The sequence below is a fragment of the Pocillopora verrucosa genome, chromosome 11, assembly GCF_036669915.1.
Source record: "Pocillopora verrucosa isolate sample1 chromosome 11, ASM3666991v2, whole genome shotgun sequence".
Lineage (NCBI taxonomy): Eukaryota > Metazoa > Cnidaria > Anthozoa > Scleractinia > Pocilloporidae > Pocillopora > Pocillopora verrucosa.
The window spans coordinates 20,335,709-20,351,931 of NC_089322.1; the positions used below are offsets into that span (position 1 = coordinate 20,335,709).

The following is a 16,223-nucleotide window of genomic DNA, read 5'->3' on the forward strand; positions in this document are numbered from 1 at the left end:
AGGATGGTTTCCTTCCTTCTCATTCCTTCCAACCTTTCTTAGCAACTACAGCAAAACCAATCAGCTTTCTTAACCCTTTAACCCCAAAGAGTGACTAGCATCTAATTTTTCCTTGCAATATCACCACTGAAGCACACATTAATATCATGAGAATAAAGGAAATGATCACCAACTCAAGAAACTCTTGATTGTTAGACAAATTCTCCTTGTCAGCACCTTAGTTAATGTACAGAGAACAGTATGGAGAATATCAATACTGATGTTAGGGTGCAAAGGGTTAATATAGATGACTACTAGTTAAATAGCAAGATACATGAAGCAACATGTTATGCCCTCATGTGCTTCAATCCATAGAATATCGTTTATCATCAATGGTTATTTTAAACTTCTGAAATCTAGAGCTAACCCCAGACAATTATTCTTTAAAAGAAGAGTATATAATTACTTATTTATGACATTTAAATAACAGTGGATTTAAATTAATACAATAGAACCCTGCTTACTTGATCTTGGTGAAATCAAACCCAGAGGTATAAACTTGAACAAGACCCAACTTCCCTTGATGCCATATTTTCAGTCATTTACTATCAGCAAACTCAAACCCCCTCTAACTTGAAGCATTTTTTGTTTCCCTTAGGAGGTCAAGTTAGCAGGGTTCTACTGTGTCAAGAGAAAATGGGAAATAAGGGGAGGGGGGCTAGGGCAAATTTTTGTAGTCCCCTGTCAAGCACCCCTCTTCCTCAATTAAACCCATTCTTGTAAATCTTCCCACATGCATGGTAGTTTCCTTTTTCATGTTCCAATTCCTCTTTTTCTATCACATTTGCTATTTATGGTAAAAGCAAAACCTCACCATGCTTTGTAAAAAGGACTCTTAAAAGTTCCCTTACTCTGTTCTCTCAATTACAAAACTAACAACACTATAAGAAAATTAAAATAGATTAAAAAAAAGCCTAACTGGAAAAATATTCAATGTCACTGCCGCAAGTTACAAAAAATTTTATGTATCCTAAAATAAATAGCCAATTCACTGCATCATCCACCTCTCAACTTCAAACAACTAATGTACCCAAAAATTTCAGTTAAAACTGGAATTTCACCTGTGTGAATGTTTTTTTTTTTTGGAGATTTCACGAAGGAAAATGCTGTTTGTTCAAGAATTTCTGACCCACCATTCAGGACTTAAAAGAATCCACTGAATCAAGACCTTATATTCATTGCTGTTTTGTCTGAAAAATAAATCTCAGCTGCCACATGTCATTGATTGAAAATGGAATGCCCACCAATAATGAAATCTCAGATAAATGTCAGTAACCAAGCATCTTCTGCAGACCTTCCCCTCCCCTAAACTAACATTAACCCTATAACTTGTTTTTTTTAATTGACTGTTGTGGAGGGGGGGGGGGGGGGGCAGGTGTGCAGTTGCTTGGTTACAGACATTGATCTTAAAGCTCCACACCCTGACTCTCTTCTGTTCTTTGCATTTGAACCCTGAACCTAAATTGAAATTACCATCAAGTTTATATGGTGAAGGGTTTCCAACACCACTCCTCTCAAATCTAACTGATTGGTGAGATTAAAAGCTGTACAATGTACTCAGCTCTGCATAATTGAAAGTTGGTTTTGCAACATACAGCCTCACAAATGCAACTAAATACATGTAAAATTGATGCTAGTTGTCAACATAAAATCCTACAACATTTTTTTGCTTTTGTTATTCTTGATTCTTGAACAAGCCATAGGTCTGATCAACACTAGGAAATTGTTTCACCTTTCTAGCCTAATGTCACATCTAAGTGTATGCCTAAGTTTACCTTTAGTCTAATCAGTGACTAGATACCTTAAAAGAAAACAGAAATGCATAAAGTTATTGTTCGAACTTTATGATGTGCTCAGTGCTGTTCTCAACTCCAATCTCTTTGCAATCACATAGTAGAGCCAGGAAGCAAGTGAAACATCTGCCAAATGCACTAGCAAGGCCAACTCCCCTGCTGTAATCAACTTTGCTCAAATGTGATGGCATTGATATCAGTCAACACTTCTGAAGACAACTGGGCAAGATTACTTGAACAACTTTCTTCACATCCTCAACGACTTGACATGGTGCCCAGTGCCCCTCAGACTAAGACTGATTCCCCCACACACACACAAATTTAGCAAATGAATGTAATCACTTGGCAGGCCAATCTGTTTTGGTCGCTAACCATAACTATGATGGATACATGATTTTTGTCAGTCTTTAGCAAATGGAAAACCAGGAGGCTTTGTTGGACGGGGTCGTACCCCTTCAAAAGCATCATGTGCTTGGTGAGCTGAAACAAATAAGTTTGCAAATTAATTTTATATCAAATGTTAAGTGGGAGACAGGAGCACAAAGAGTGGGGGAGGGGAAAGGAAAGAGGAAAGTAGGGAAAGAGAGAAGAAGGGGGGGGAGAGATAGGGAGGAAAGAAGGAGTTAGGGAGGGAACAAGGAAGTAGGAGGAAGAAGCAGGGAAAGGAGGAAGGAATAGAGATAGGAAGGAAGTATGTAATGGTGGCAGGATAGATATATCAGAAGAAAGGACCAGACGAGGAAGAGCAAAAGGGGGAGGAATGGAAGGTGAGAACGAGAGAGGACTAAGGTAGGTAAGATTAACAAAGGAAGGGAAGGAGGGAAAGAAGGAGGGATGGAGAAGACAATAGGGGAGGAGGATGGGAATGAAGGGAGGGAGAGAAAGAAGGAAGGAAGGGAGAGAAAGAAGGAAGGAAGGGAGAGAAAGAAGGAAGGAAGGGAGAGAAAGAAGGAAGGAAGGGAGAGAAAGAAGGAAGGAAGGGAGAGAAAGGAGGAAGGAAGGGAGAGAAAGAAGATGAAAGAAAGGGAGTATGGGGGGGAAAGGGAGGAAGAAATTGAGGGGGGAGGGGAAGAGGGCTGGAATGTTGACAGAGACACATTTCAGAATGAACAGAGGGAGAGAGTGAGAGTGAGAGAGATGGAGAGTTGATAGAAAGGAAGAAATGAAGAAAAAGAAAAGGTGAATGGGGCAGAACAATAAGTTACAATGTAGGAGAAATTGATTATTAATAACTTACATTTGTAAAAATCATCAAAGAATTCAACATCCTTAACAAGATCTCTCACTTTATTTAGTACCTGTTTAGAAAAATATTGATTTAATTATCAATTCAACAACTGGAAGGTTTCAGAGATCAGAAGCTGCTTCTGTGCTAGTACGCATTCAATTAGTACATAATTATCAGTGGAAAACTGCACATTAATACACAACATACTATATACCATTACACTTGAAGAATCTGAGAACATGTTTCAATGTAACCCTGACTGTGTTGAAAAAAAAAACCTACTGTTGCATCCTCTACAGCCTTTGCATTTGCATTCCAGATTTGGATGATGTCATCTCTCTCGCGTACACTGATGCTTATGCCGCAAACTTCATCATCTGGAAATGAAAGAAAAACAAACAAGCAAATCAACTTATGCGTTTGAGTAAGACTACAGTGTATTCAATTCTTACAGGATTTGTACCCTCTTTCAGAAACAAATTTCAAGGACTTTTTGAGGACTCAGATTGAATCATCCAGGACTCTAAATTTCACCTTAAACCCTTCAAATTCCCAAGATTTCAAAATCAATTCTCCTGATGGTCTCCATAAATTTCCTACAATGTAAATTCTGAAAACTTAATTGCTTGAGTGAAGCAGATTTCCAGGACTGGAAAGTCCTGGAAAATGCCAAAATAAAATACCAGGACTATCCAGGTTTTCCAGGACCCATAAAAACCCTGTTATGAAAAATAATTTATCAACCCTAGTAATAGTGGGGGATCTAAAAGAATTTTTTTTTGGGGGGGGGGGGGGCAAGTTGGCAAATTCACTTGGGGGGGAGGTGCTGGTCAAAAAAAAAATCTCCAGATTTGAGTTTTCCAGAGGTTAGCATCTCTGATGTTATTCATCCAGATGTCTCTGTGTTTCTGATGAGTCTACTTCCTGACAGCTTTCATCTTGATGACTGACTGCTGTATATTGCTTGGCCTTTGAGCCCAAATCTATATTCAGTGTAAGTTAGCTTCAGTTGGTGAATCATTCAAATACACATACTTTTAAAGTGTACCAAATAGACAAAGGAATTCACCATGCAATGAACAACAGAACAGTACCTTCTCTAACATTGTCATTAAATTGTTCACCAATAGCTGCCAACAACAATTCTTTCCATACATTATCCTGTTGATAAAGCAAAACACAAAAGTCATGTTCCTTTAAGCCCTTGGAGTGACTACATGACTTCTAATTTCTCGATACAGTATAACCATTGAATCAGATACAATTGGGTCGTGAGAATTATGGAAATTATCATCAATTTCAGAAATTCCTGATTTTCAATCAAACTCTTCTTGTCCACAGTGTGGAGAGTGTGAAGGTTTTGGTGTAAAATGTTAAACCATGAAGCTCAGCAACCATCCCTTTTTTTGGCTGACAGGAGCAATCTACAAGCTCTCTCCTGAGAATGCTGCAGGCTTGTATATGTATTTTCAGACATCATTTTTTTTTTTTATTGAACTGAAAAATTTTCATATTCACTCAATTTCTGTGACTTTCCCAAACCTCAAATCAAATCAAAATGATATCAGGAAATTCCATGACTTTCCAGATTTCCCAGAGTTCTCCAAATCCTTGATACTTTGTGGGTTTTGCACTCATATTTGTTAATATGAACAACCTGTGCAAGCTGGAATGCAATTACAATTTTAGTCATGCAGCCTGCTTATTTAACAAGCTTATTTATTTCCCTGCAGCCCTCTCCACAAAGTATATAAAAGAAAATTTTTTGCAGGTATTCCATGTATGGTTCAGTGTAGAATATAGAAAGTGTGCGTAGATCAATACCAAATAACTTATTTGCCCTGTACACTTACAGTGTAGTTTGTCAGTTCAATGACTTACTGTATTATGCTTAAAACAACGCATTTTCCAATATCCACCATTAACATTCTGTTTGTCTTCCCTAATTAAAACAAATTTCAATGTAAAATAGTATCATAACTAAAATTTGAGAAAATATTCATTTTTATAGCTCATGGCTATTAGAGCAGCTTCCAAAGTCATGGACAAAAAAAGACTCAGATCACAGAAGACACTGAAAAACAGATGACAAAGAAAACTGCAAAATATAGAATTTAATAAAACTGATTTAATTTATTTCAAGATCTGATTGTTATTTTCCTCTCTAACTGTCACACATTTCCTTGTAAATTAGTAAGAGAATTTGGTATTAGATCAAGATAAAAGCTTCTACCTGATAGCTTTGAGTATTCTCATTACCTGTTTGCTGGCTTATGTGATGTTTTTGGGGATATTGTTACATCTTAATTACCTCTGGGAGATAAATGGTTAGACCATGTAACACTGCTTACCCAAACTAAAAGGTTTTTCTTATATTTGCCCCCACCCATTGATCCAACTTCATTTTTTACTCAAAATTACAGGATAAATATTTATTATTATTCAAGTGTATCAGATGTGTTTTAATCGTCCTGTGCCTGCACAACATGCTGTAAATCAACAGAACCCAGAATGTGAGCAAAAACTTTCAGCTGATCTACATTGATGCAAAAATCTGGTTATTATTTTTGTTTGAAAAATCTGTGATCCAAGAGCTTTCTAGGGCCTTTATGCCACTAGTCTCGAGATCAATTCATCCCCCTTCATTTAATTTATGAGAGATGCATACCAAAGTGGTTTCCTCTCTCCTCTCATAAAATGGTAGCTTGTTCTAACATCAAGTTGTGAAGGCAAAGGTATATTGTTGAAGACACTCCAAAAACTCTAGGAATTCAAAAATGAGTGAACAAATGTCAAATTAGTAAATATCGTTGTTAACAGTTACATGAGGTACATGTATATGTGCAGGCAGTACAGGCATGCATGATGATAAAATGTCCCAAAAAAGATTTTTACAACAGTACACAACTTTCCATTTGCATTTACGAATCATCTTTTATCAACTCTCTCTTCATATATAAGGATCGAATTAATCCACCGACAGTCAATTGAGACAAATGATTGATCACGTATTTTTATAAAAATAGAGAAAACCAATATACATTGTAAAATACATTTGCAAACACAATCACTTTACCAGCAAAATTTTGAACGCAACGAATAATTTTTGGAAGAGATTTTCGTTAATTAAGAGTCCATTCTAAGTCTTATCGAGTAAATAACGTCATCTTCTTATCAAATCAAACAGGCTCATAATTTATTCACTCCCCTTGTCAAAGTCTAGACTCTGGAAATTGAAATATATTTTAAACTGAACGAATATAATGCGCGCACACCTTTCCGCTAAAAATCAAATACACCGTTACAAAATCACAAAAATGCTTGTTTCTTGACACTGTTCAAAGGTTAGGAGAGGAACACGCGATTCTCTGTCGGATGACCATTTTAGATTTGACAGTTCGAATTACTCTCTCGTTTTTTCGGGTAAAACATGAACTTTGTCAATTAACCATAACCTGAAAAACGTACAATACCTGGATTGTGTGAGCAGTGTAAACCTTTCGGAGATTTGCCGCGTACTCTGCCGCTGTCGCTCCACGAACATATCTAGAAACAAATAATCATTACTTCGCAAGCATCCGAAAACAATAATATTGTTAAGTTTGGAGTTATTCTCACTTATCATGCCATAGAGTCCAGGCTGAATTTAATGGGATTCCACTCTTTTCAGAGCTTTCTAATTCATTCAACGATTGCATTGAAAGATGAGGTGAATTTCTGCCGGTTTCGACGCCATCATTCTCCATCTCGTGGGAGAGATCGGCCAAAAAAACACTTGATATTACTGGAGAAGCTCCTTGCTCGACCGCCATTTCTAGCGACGATCTCGGAACCACAACAAATGACGTCATAAATCTTCCATAATATAACCTTATCACCTGGGGTCCCGCTGGGGATGTTTCGGTTTCCGATCGATCTTAACTAGAACTGATTTTTCAACATAAAAACACAACATAAAGTTAAAGAAACGAAACTACTGAAATTATCAAAAAATATATTTAACAGAATCGAATAAAGAAATATGAAGAAAAAAAATGACTCCTTGACCATAGTCAGTCGTGACCTCTATACCAAGGCCAGGGTACCAAGCTACAATCGAATCTAAAATGGCGTCTTTAGCTGAGCAACTGCGTGCGTTATCGAATCCAGAACCAAGTCGTATCGATTTGGATGAAGACGAATTTGATGTCACAAGAGCACAAACAATCAAAAAGGCGATCGACAGCGAAGACTTTGAAGATCAAGAAGCCCCGGTCGTTAATAATTTACGTAAGAAAACAGCCACTTTGTTACAAGATGTCGACAAGAAGTATGCTGGGCACAAGATTTCACGAGCTCAACTTGAAGCCTCACGAGGACACGACGCTGGTTCAGACGAAGAGGAGGAACATGACGAAGAAGAGGAATCGGAGAGTGACTCTGCAGGTAATAAAAAAAACTCTCTGTGGAAGCCACTGTAGTGAAAATTTAATCTCGTGTGGACGTCTCGTGCTACGTTGTAGCTTAAATGAGCACGTGCATACATAACTCCGTGCATAATAATCATGTTGGCTCCAGTTCAGACGGTGTATTTTACATTAACTGAAAGGGAAGCATATAAATAAGGTTATATTTGTAATGTAGCCGAGAACTTAAAAGTGGTAACTAGGTAAGCGGCACGAAACACAAGGGTATGGCTCTTCATACATCTCGTGCGGGCTATTAGGGTGGTAAGCTTGTAGAAAGTGTGGTCTATTTGGGTAAAAAGCGCCTTAAACACAAAGGTTTATTCTTTAACATTAAAGTGGTTGATATTTGCATAGTGGTCTACAAGATACAATTTGAAAGATTTTTTTATTTAAATATAATATCTTTGTGTATAATTAGATTATTTGAATGGAGCTGGAAAATCAGAAGATGATGATGATATCAACAGTAAGGAAGATAATACTGATGGAAGTGAAAATGAAGTGGAAGGTGTTACTTTTTCTGATGATAATGATGATGAAAATGTTGATAATGATGAAGAAGACAGTCTACATTCAGGAACTGAAAATGAAAGTGAGGAAGAATTCGCCAGTGCGGGTGAGGATTCAGACGTAAATGGAGATGTTGGTAAAAGTGATGATGATATTGAAGAAGATGAAGACATGGGTAATAATACCATTCAACAGTTTTCCTCAACAAGTCTGAAAGAAGACATTGAGAAAGGAATCGCTGCAAAGCATCAGCTCAGTAAGTTAAAAAATTGTTAGGGAAAGTAACTGGTTTGGAACCCAACAGATTTCTTGTTATAGGGTTTTATGACCTTTTTCAGACCTCACCCTGCACAATATTCAAAGGCATTCTAATCATGTTGAGCTAAGTTTCTTTTAAAAACTTATTCCTATTAATTTATCCAAGGTAAAAGTGAAGAACAGTTCCCAAAAGATACTGTCCATCAACTGGCGACCAACAGTTGACCAACAGTTAGCAGACAGACTTTCCCAAATTGGTTCAATCTCATTTATCTGCCATATTGAAAAGTTTTTCCAGTTCCCAATCTCCTAAATGCACTGCCTCTGAAACCCTTTTAAGAAAATCTTTATTTGGTTAGAACTATTTGACCTGTTGGTTCATTCACTTGCAAAATGTAGAAAAGGAACCGTTTTGTGTACAAACAAGGATATAGGAAATAGTTATCTTGGTACTTACAGTCAGGAGATGGGTTAAACAAGCTTATTTTACCATTTAAACAGAGTCAATTAGATAGGTATGAACATAGTTACCTTAAAGGATTGTTTATTGTCAGGAAATTTCCAGTTTAAACTACACTACTGTTGTATTTTTTTTAGCTTTTCTATCCATTCAAGCCAAGATTTTAGTCATTACCTGTACACTTACATGTTAATTTTGTGTAGATTTTTTCCAGATGAACATTGTACTCTGCTTGACCTTGAGTAGGATTTAAGCTTAGGTTGTGCAATTTTTAGCCAGCAAAATGTGTTTATTCTCACCATGAAGACCTGTAAACAGTTGCATAAATGCACATTTGTGTTAGTGGACTGGTAGCATAGATGTGATCATACTTAAGTTCACCATTTTTTTCTCTCTGATTTGTGTCATTTTTTTTCAATTGTGGACCTCTAGGAATCATGTACCAAACATCATTGTGTTGATTTTTATCATCATGACTGTAGCTTTAACCAGTGTACACCACTCCTCTCTTTTCTGTCACTCACAGTACATGTACACACACAGTACGAGTACACACACAGGCGTTTAATCTGTTAGTGTGAGCTGAGTGAACTTGTGCCTTTTTTTGGTAGGTTTGTGGGATAGTTTCCTTGAGATGCGTATTCGACTACAGAAAGCTCTTTTGATTGCCAACAGACTTCCACAGCATGACCAGCATGCATCCTTAAATTTCTCTGGAGACAAGAACCTAAAAGAAACCTATAAAGAAGGTAAACAAATACTTTTCTGTTCTCTTGTACTATCCTACTGTACATGTAGTACCCTGATCCCTTGTGCCGTCACCGCTGTGTCTGTGGGATACTAGAATAGGGTAATTTGGTATCATCAACTGAGTTGATAACATAAATTGGCCACAGTGAAGAGTTTCAAAGCTGACATTTTGATCCTTTCATCAGAGCAAATGGAGGAAATGTGGGTTGTGTGAGTGTTTATATGCAGAAGGTGGAGCTATGCTATTGTTGGAAACATGGTGACAAGAAATCAAGAATAAATTAGTTGAATGAAAAGTGTTTGTTGATACCGTGCAGATTAAGATTGCCAATTTGAAAGATACCAGTAAATTTTGTTTTAGAGTTTGCGGCTTTCCAAACTGCCTTGACGTAGAGAAAGGCCGCAATCTGCCATATGCTGCTTAGAATGATTAGGGAGATTATGGAGTCTAGCAACTGGTCTGGATGCATCCTTGTCATTTCTTTCTGCATGGCAAAGGAGTTCTTGGAATTGGTCAGGAGGATTACTAATGAACTTTTGAGTGTCAAGAGGTTAACCTACCAAAGCATACTTGATATCATCATTCTGCAGTTGGTACATTTTCAGGCAATGCACTTGTTGCTATAGTAATCAGTACACTACAGGAGCCATACAATAACCTACTTGATATGTTCTTTTATTTACAGGGAGAAAATCAGTGGCAAAACTTCTTGGAAATCTTCTGTGGATACAGGAAAAGCTACTGGACCAAAATCCAGACACAAAGGACATTTTATACTCAGGAAAGGAGTCAAGCAAAAGTGCTGGTCAAAGCAGTGATGAGGATGAGGAAATACCCAGTGATACAGAAGATGAGAAGAGTGATAATGATGATGAGAAGAGTGATAATGATGATGAGAAGAGTAATAATGAAGATGATGAGGATGATAATGCTAGCAACAAAGATCAAGTAAATGGTAAACAAACAGAAGGAAGCCTGAAGCTTCCAGCAAAAAGGAAACATGAGTTGGTAAGGTCATTATTTTGAAAGCATGTTTACTGCACAACCTGCACATGCATCAACCACAAAGTTTTGCATCATTATTTTTAGCTCCCCTAGCAAAACTTCAATGAAAACCTTGTACACCGTTATACACTCCCTCCCAGCCTAATGCTTATGAATATGGAAAATGAAACCTGCAGAGATGAACAGAAAAATAAAGTGCAAAGCAAAGTAATGCTTATACTGTTGTCTGCTCATTGCCGTATACAACACATGTCACTGTTGTGTTGCATTGTAGTGTACATATATATACGAAGAAAGAAATTTCAGCTTTATGTCACTATCCTACATGTATATTAAGGAATTTCTCTGAATTTCAGATTATGAGGAGAATTTTCAAATTAAGTCTTAAAAAGTTTTTCCTCTCTGAGATTTCAATTTCAGTGTTGGAAAGTAATTTTGGATACATTGAGAGCATGATTTACATGTACATATATGTATAAATGCCTTGTAGTGTGAAACAATTTCAGGTTAACATGATTTCATGCTGTTTGATTTCTGCATATAATTTTCTTAGCATAATGAGTAAGATCATATGCAATGTTCTGGGAATCATGCGAAAAACAAACTACAGTCTGTTACTCATTTTTACCTGAATTTTTCTTTCTCAATAAACATTGATCTGGGAGTTTAAGCGTTATGATTTAGATGTAGGTGCCTAATTTGTTTTCTTTACTTTCCCAGTCAACATCAGAATATGCAGATTGTATTTGTAAGCGGCATGCTGCCTTTAAGGATTTCAGAGACTCTACAATATCAAAATGGAGTGAGAAAACTCGACTGGCTTCTGGAAAAATTAACAGCAAGGTACGTGTTACCATATTTTCATCACAGTTACAATTATAATTCATTCATTATTTACAAATACGTTAACATTATGGTTGAGTCTGAGGAAAGAGTATTTTATGAGAGAAAGTGGGGTTTTTTTGTTTTTTTTTTCAATATTTTATAACCCATTTACAGAATTGGTTAAGTATCAGTCAATGAAATAAGTGTGTTCAATTTTTATCCATGATGTCACTTATCTCTGCTGTTTAATTGTAGATTTTGTAACTAACTTTATTTATGTCACCTTTCTCAGACTTTTGGTTCTTTTGACCGCTCTGCACTGGCGCAGATAAATCATGTGAGTTATTTTTGAAACTTAAGATACTGTACATCTTTTTTTTATTATTATTTAATCTATAATTATTATGTCATTAGAGTCTTAGAATGAGAATAATTGGAGGGCTCAGAGCAAGAACGATCCCTTGATTTTTCGGCCATTTTTGAAAGTGTTCAGAAGTAGTTGAATTTTGGCATGTGGACACTTTCAAAAATGGCCGAAAAATCAAGGGATTGTTCTTGCTCTGAGCCCTCCAATTTTCTTCTCTAAAAAATTATGATCAAATTAGCCCAGCTCTTTAAAAATAAACTAATACTGTTGCCTTTTTTGTTCTTGATTTTAGATTTTATCTGATAAAGGTCGTCTCATAAAACGCACTCAACTGAAAAGGACCTCATATAGAGTCTTAGGAAAGTCTGAAAAAGAGGAAGTCCAAGATATGGACTCAAACAAGGTTTGTTAGTCATAAAAACTGCAGTCTGTTTTTATCAGTACCTGAGCATGAATCCATTAATTTTAGGAAAGTTTATGGAAAACAAAAATGCTGATGTATTTTTTTTTTATGTGTGATACTGATTGCAGGAACAGTCAGACTTGCATTTGAAAGACTATGACGAGGAGATATTTGATGATGATGATTTTTACCATCAGGTAACTAAAACTTCCCTTGTCTAGAGTGTATCTAGAAGTTTTTTGCAAGAATCCTTCTGTCACAATCTCTCACAATTTTTATAGCCATCTCTGTCCCTTCGGTTTTCAATGCAGGGAAACTGATTATCCACAGTAACTCAACCAATGATAGAAACCCTTCTCCTAACAAACTTGAATAGTTATGTCTTTTTTTTCTTATTATTTCTTGTAATTTTTACTATTTGTTTGCAGGGCTGTTTTGTAGTAACACCTTTTATTCCTTTTTTAATTAACAGCTTTTGAGGGAATTTATAGAACAGCGAACCAGTGGAAACACTAATAATCCTATTGAGATGGGAAGGTAAATATACCTTACAGTGAATTATTATCTGCCACATTTTTTCCCAAGTTGCCACCTTAAGTGATATTGATCTCCATTTCCACACACGCCCCATACCAGTTATTTATTTATTTGTTTGTTTATTTTTTTTTAATTTGCCTCCCCCCCTCCCCCCCCACAAAAAAGGACAAAACCACGGTGAAATTTCTTGCTGGAAACCACATGCGATCTTTCTTTTCCTTTGGAACAGAATTAAATTTTTCAAGCGTGAGTCAAAACCTTTGACAAGGAGTTTAAAGATGGTCACCTGCTGTTGCTCATTCACGATATTGTAGTCTTCTTCTTGTAAGCTAAATTTCCAGTCGCATCGGCCACTAGCCAAACGTATTTTATTATTCTGTATATTCGACCTGTTCTCGGGTCTGACACAGTGATTGCAGACTTCGCTTCCAACAAAAATTTTCTTTGTGTGAATAATAATGTTCTTTGTTTTCAGGCAATGGCTAGCACTTCAAAAACTACGAAGAAAAGTGAAGAAGAAAGTTGATACGAAGGCCAGTAAAGGCAGAAAAATTCGGTGAGTCTTAACTCTAGAGCCGCGAGAAATAATAAGCATCTAGTTTCTCGTCATAGAATCACCCCTGAATCAACCTGTAAAGTTATGAGAATTAGGAAAATGATCGCCAACTAAAGATGCTCTCGATTGCTAAACACATTTTCCTGGTCAGTTTCATGAGAAATGTTTACTTATTTTTTTTTAATGTTAACCTACTTCTGAAGCAGTCTATAAGCGGAAAAAATTAAAGGAAAGAGTCACTGATACAGACCATTTTTCAGTTCAGTTTCTCGTCTATATTACGTTATGTGATTGGTTGTTCAAACTCGGCCAACGTGTCAACCAGTCCGATGCAAACTAATCGCGCACCTACGTTTTCCCGCGCTTCGAGGACCTGGCTCGTTTTTACTTCAAATTCTCATTGGTTCCTTTAGATATTTCCCTTTATTCTGATTGGCCCTTGGCCCCTCGTTTAGCCTTTTGACATTGAGTCGAAAAGCGTGCTAACTGCGTGTTGTTCCCTACACTTTTCGACTGGATATGTGATCTAATAATGGACTTAACACTTTACACCCTAACATCAGTATGCATATTCTCCATACTGTTCTCTAGATATTTTCTGTAATGCCGACATGGAGAATTTGTCAAACAATCAAGAGCTTCTTTAGTCGGTGATCAGCTACTTTATTCTCCTGACCTTCATGTTTGATTCAGGGGTGACATGGTAAGGAGAAATTAGATGCCAGTCACTCTTAGGGGTTAAAGGGTTAACCATATTCTTCCCTTTTACACTCAGATATGATGTTCACGGAAAACTTGTGAGCTTCATGGCTCCCATTGAGAAAGGAACTATGGCGGACTCTTCAAGGTTTGTAAATGGATAAAATATTTATTTGTTTTACGTGTTTATTTGCTGGATTGTTTGTATCTCTTTTCTCATGCTATTTTTCTGGCTACAGTTTCCTTCTCCTACTCATTTATGAACCTCTCTGTTTATTTTACAAGCTATCGTGCTTCTTTTCCTTTCCCTCAACAGGAATGAATTATTTTGTTCCCTGTTTGATGCAAAACAACAGGAAGAGCCCGCTGATATCAACATTTTCAGATGAAGTTTCTGTGCCATTTCGATTAGTTACGTTAGTGAAACGATCGAGATATTCGCGAGACGTTCTAAATGAAAAGAATGAATTAAATTTTTACAAGACACGTACCATATATGATCTCATGTGAATTTCTTTCCAATTATCACAATGTATAAATGCCGGAATAACATTCTACTTAACAAATAGATTCCAAGTTGTCGTGCGTCTGTTCAGTAATAGGTCACAGAGGACGTCAAAATGTGGTAAGAACAAAAAAGTGACACACTCGGCTGCGCCTCGTGCGCCACTTTTTTGTTCTTACCATATTTTGACGTCATCGGTGATCTATTACTGAACAGACGCACGGCAACTTGGAATCTATTTGTTTTATATAATAAAGAATTGAAATATACGGAAAAAAAGTTTTAATGATGATGTCATTTATAAGTCTGTCCTCCAAGTGAGAACCAATCTGAATGCGTGCATAACTGAGCTTATTATATAATAAACCGTAGTTCAAGAATTTTTAAAAGACTGCCTGTTGATCATGAATCAGTTCAGCCTTCCAAAATTGAACAGGTTTTTATTAAAAAAAAAAAACTAGGTATCACAATTGTCGAATAAAGGAGTGAGTGCTTCCGCTCTGTCGCAAGCACATGCGTTAGTCCCATCTTCCCTCTTGTAAAGAATTACCATTCACTCATTTAAGGAAATATAAAAAACATTTTGTGCGTCATGATATGCAAAATTTTCTGCGAAATGTAACCCACAATTATGGCTGGTTTCATTAAGTAAATGTTAATGCTTGTTAATTAAGTCTCTCAATAATCTGTGCAAGGCATTATTTGCGGGGAAAAAAAAAACATTAAGAACAAGGTCAGGCTGATTACTCACTAAAGCACATGATATACCAGAAACAAGACCCGAAAATTATACTCTCTTTTAAGTGGTTGCTTACTGAGTATGATAATGCAAATGAACACATGGCTGTTTGAAATAAATTGGAAAATTTTCCAGCTTGGGGCATGACTATTGACAAAAGTAATGGTAAACAATGCTGACAACTTACTTGAAATAGCTTATTAAATTTTACAGGTCTGTCTACTTGTGTTGCGATATAGCACGCAAATATTTGTTCCTATGTCGTTTTTGATGACCGAAGATCTCCGTTTCTATGTATAATTAGAAATAGCGATTATTTTGGCAAATGGCAAAGGGGAACAATTGAATTTTTTAATATCTGCCTTCAGCCGTTTTTTACGCGTAGTTAAAATATATTTGCGCTAATCGCGGTGTAGCGAGATTTTTCGCTGTTTTATTCGGGCTTGGTACAAGCTAAACTAGATTTTAAAAAGGTAAATTCAGAATTCCTTTTTCCCGTACGTAATTTTAGTAAACATAAACCGTTATATTTAATTCTACAAATATTACAACGTTTCCCATCAAAATCTTACAAAAAAATGGTTAATTAGACACTACAATATATTTTTTCGAAGACAGTTCTAATATTCGAGTCGAAATGGCGGCTTGTAATAGGTGAATCTGGACGTCTCGGCGACTTACGCCGGAATTACATATTCGAGGACTTAATTAAGCCTTCACAAAGTCATTATTGTTTCAGTAGTCTCCTCGTAACATTCTAGATCATATTAATTAAAGTCGTAATGAGTAAAAAGCTAAGTGAAAGCAAATATCTGTTTATTTCCAATATTGTTATTTTCCATTCCAAAAAATGTAACGAGTGTAAATGGCGTGGCACGCAATATTTTTTAAGGCATTTGAAAAATTTTGTTGTGGTAAGAGGCTTACTTTGTTAGGTCACAGAATCAGTCGCCTGAACGTGAAAAATTAGAATCGTTCGTATCAATTCATAAAAAAACTGACACAAAATAGATATCTGCCGGCGCTAAGATACTAAGTGATATCACAAACACTGAGAGATAGAGAGACACTGAGAGATAGAGAGCGGAAGGAGAGATAGA

At 36.4% G+C, this 16,223-nt stretch overlaps 2 protein-coding genes across 2 annotated transcripts; one reads left to right on the top strand and one right to left on the bottom strand.

Moving 5' to 3' along the window:
- Window positions 1–134: 134 nt before the first annotated feature.
- On the bottom strand, window positions 135–6,946 carry LOC131772819 (eukaryotic translation initiation factor 4E type 3). The gene is made up of 8 exons (XM_059088772.2): window positions 6,679–6,946; window positions 6,534–6,606; window positions 5,729–5,823; window positions 4,942–5,002; window positions 4,155–4,221; window positions 3,343–3,437; window positions 3,070–3,130; window positions 135–2,312 (listed from the first exon to the last, which is right to left on the bottom strand). The coding sequence occupies exons 1-8, from the start codon at window positions 6,909–6,911 to the stop codon at window positions 2,233–2,235; spliced, it is 765 nt and encodes a 254-aa protein (XP_058944755.2). The 5' UTR covers window positions 6,912–6,946; the 3' UTR covers window positions 135–2,232.
- A 124-nt stretch (window positions 6,947–7,070) lies between these two features.
- Window positions 7,071–14,507, top strand: LOC131772859 (protein AATF-like). Its single transcript, XM_059088818.2, has 12 exons — window positions 7,071–7,485; window positions 7,927–8,274; window positions 9,348–9,485; window positions 10,173–10,495; window positions 11,213–11,335; window positions 11,610–11,654; window positions 11,977–12,087; window positions 12,216–12,284; window positions 12,560–12,624; window positions 13,100–13,180; window positions 13,956–14,027; window positions 14,196–14,507. Exons 1-12 carry the CDS (start codon window positions 7,167–7,169, stop codon window positions 14,266–14,268), a joined length of 1,767 nt encoding a protein of 588 aa, XP_058944801.2. The 5' UTR covers window positions 7,071–7,166; the 3' UTR covers window positions 14,269–14,507.
- The last annotated feature ends 1,716 nt before the right edge of the window (window positions 14,508–16,223 follow it).

Coding starts and splice junctions, on each gene's coding strand:
- LOC131772859 (XM_059088818.2), top strand. CDS start 7,167: ATGGCGTCTTTAGCTGAGCAACTGCGTGCGTTATCGAATCCAGAACCA. Junction 11,655..11,976: donor CACTGGCGCAGATAAATCAT/GTGAGTTATTTT, acceptor TCTTGATTTTAG/ATTTTATCTGATAAAGGTCG. Junction 13,181..13,955: donor AGTAAAGGCAGAAAAATTCG/GTGAGTCTTAAC, acceptor TTTTACACTCAG/ATATGATGTTCACGGAAAAC.
- LOC131772819 (XM_059088772.2), bottom strand. CDS start 6,911: ATGACGTCATTTGTTGTGGTTCCGAGATCGTCGCTAGAAATGGCGGTC. Junction 6,607..6,678: donor TGGACTCTATGGCATGATAA/GTGAGAATAACT, acceptor ATTTGTTTCTAG/ATATGTTCGTGGAGCGACAG. Junction 5,003..5,728: donor GGAGAGAGGAAACCACTTTG/GTATGCATCTCT, acceptor TGTTTTAATTAG/GGAAGACAAACAGAATGTTA.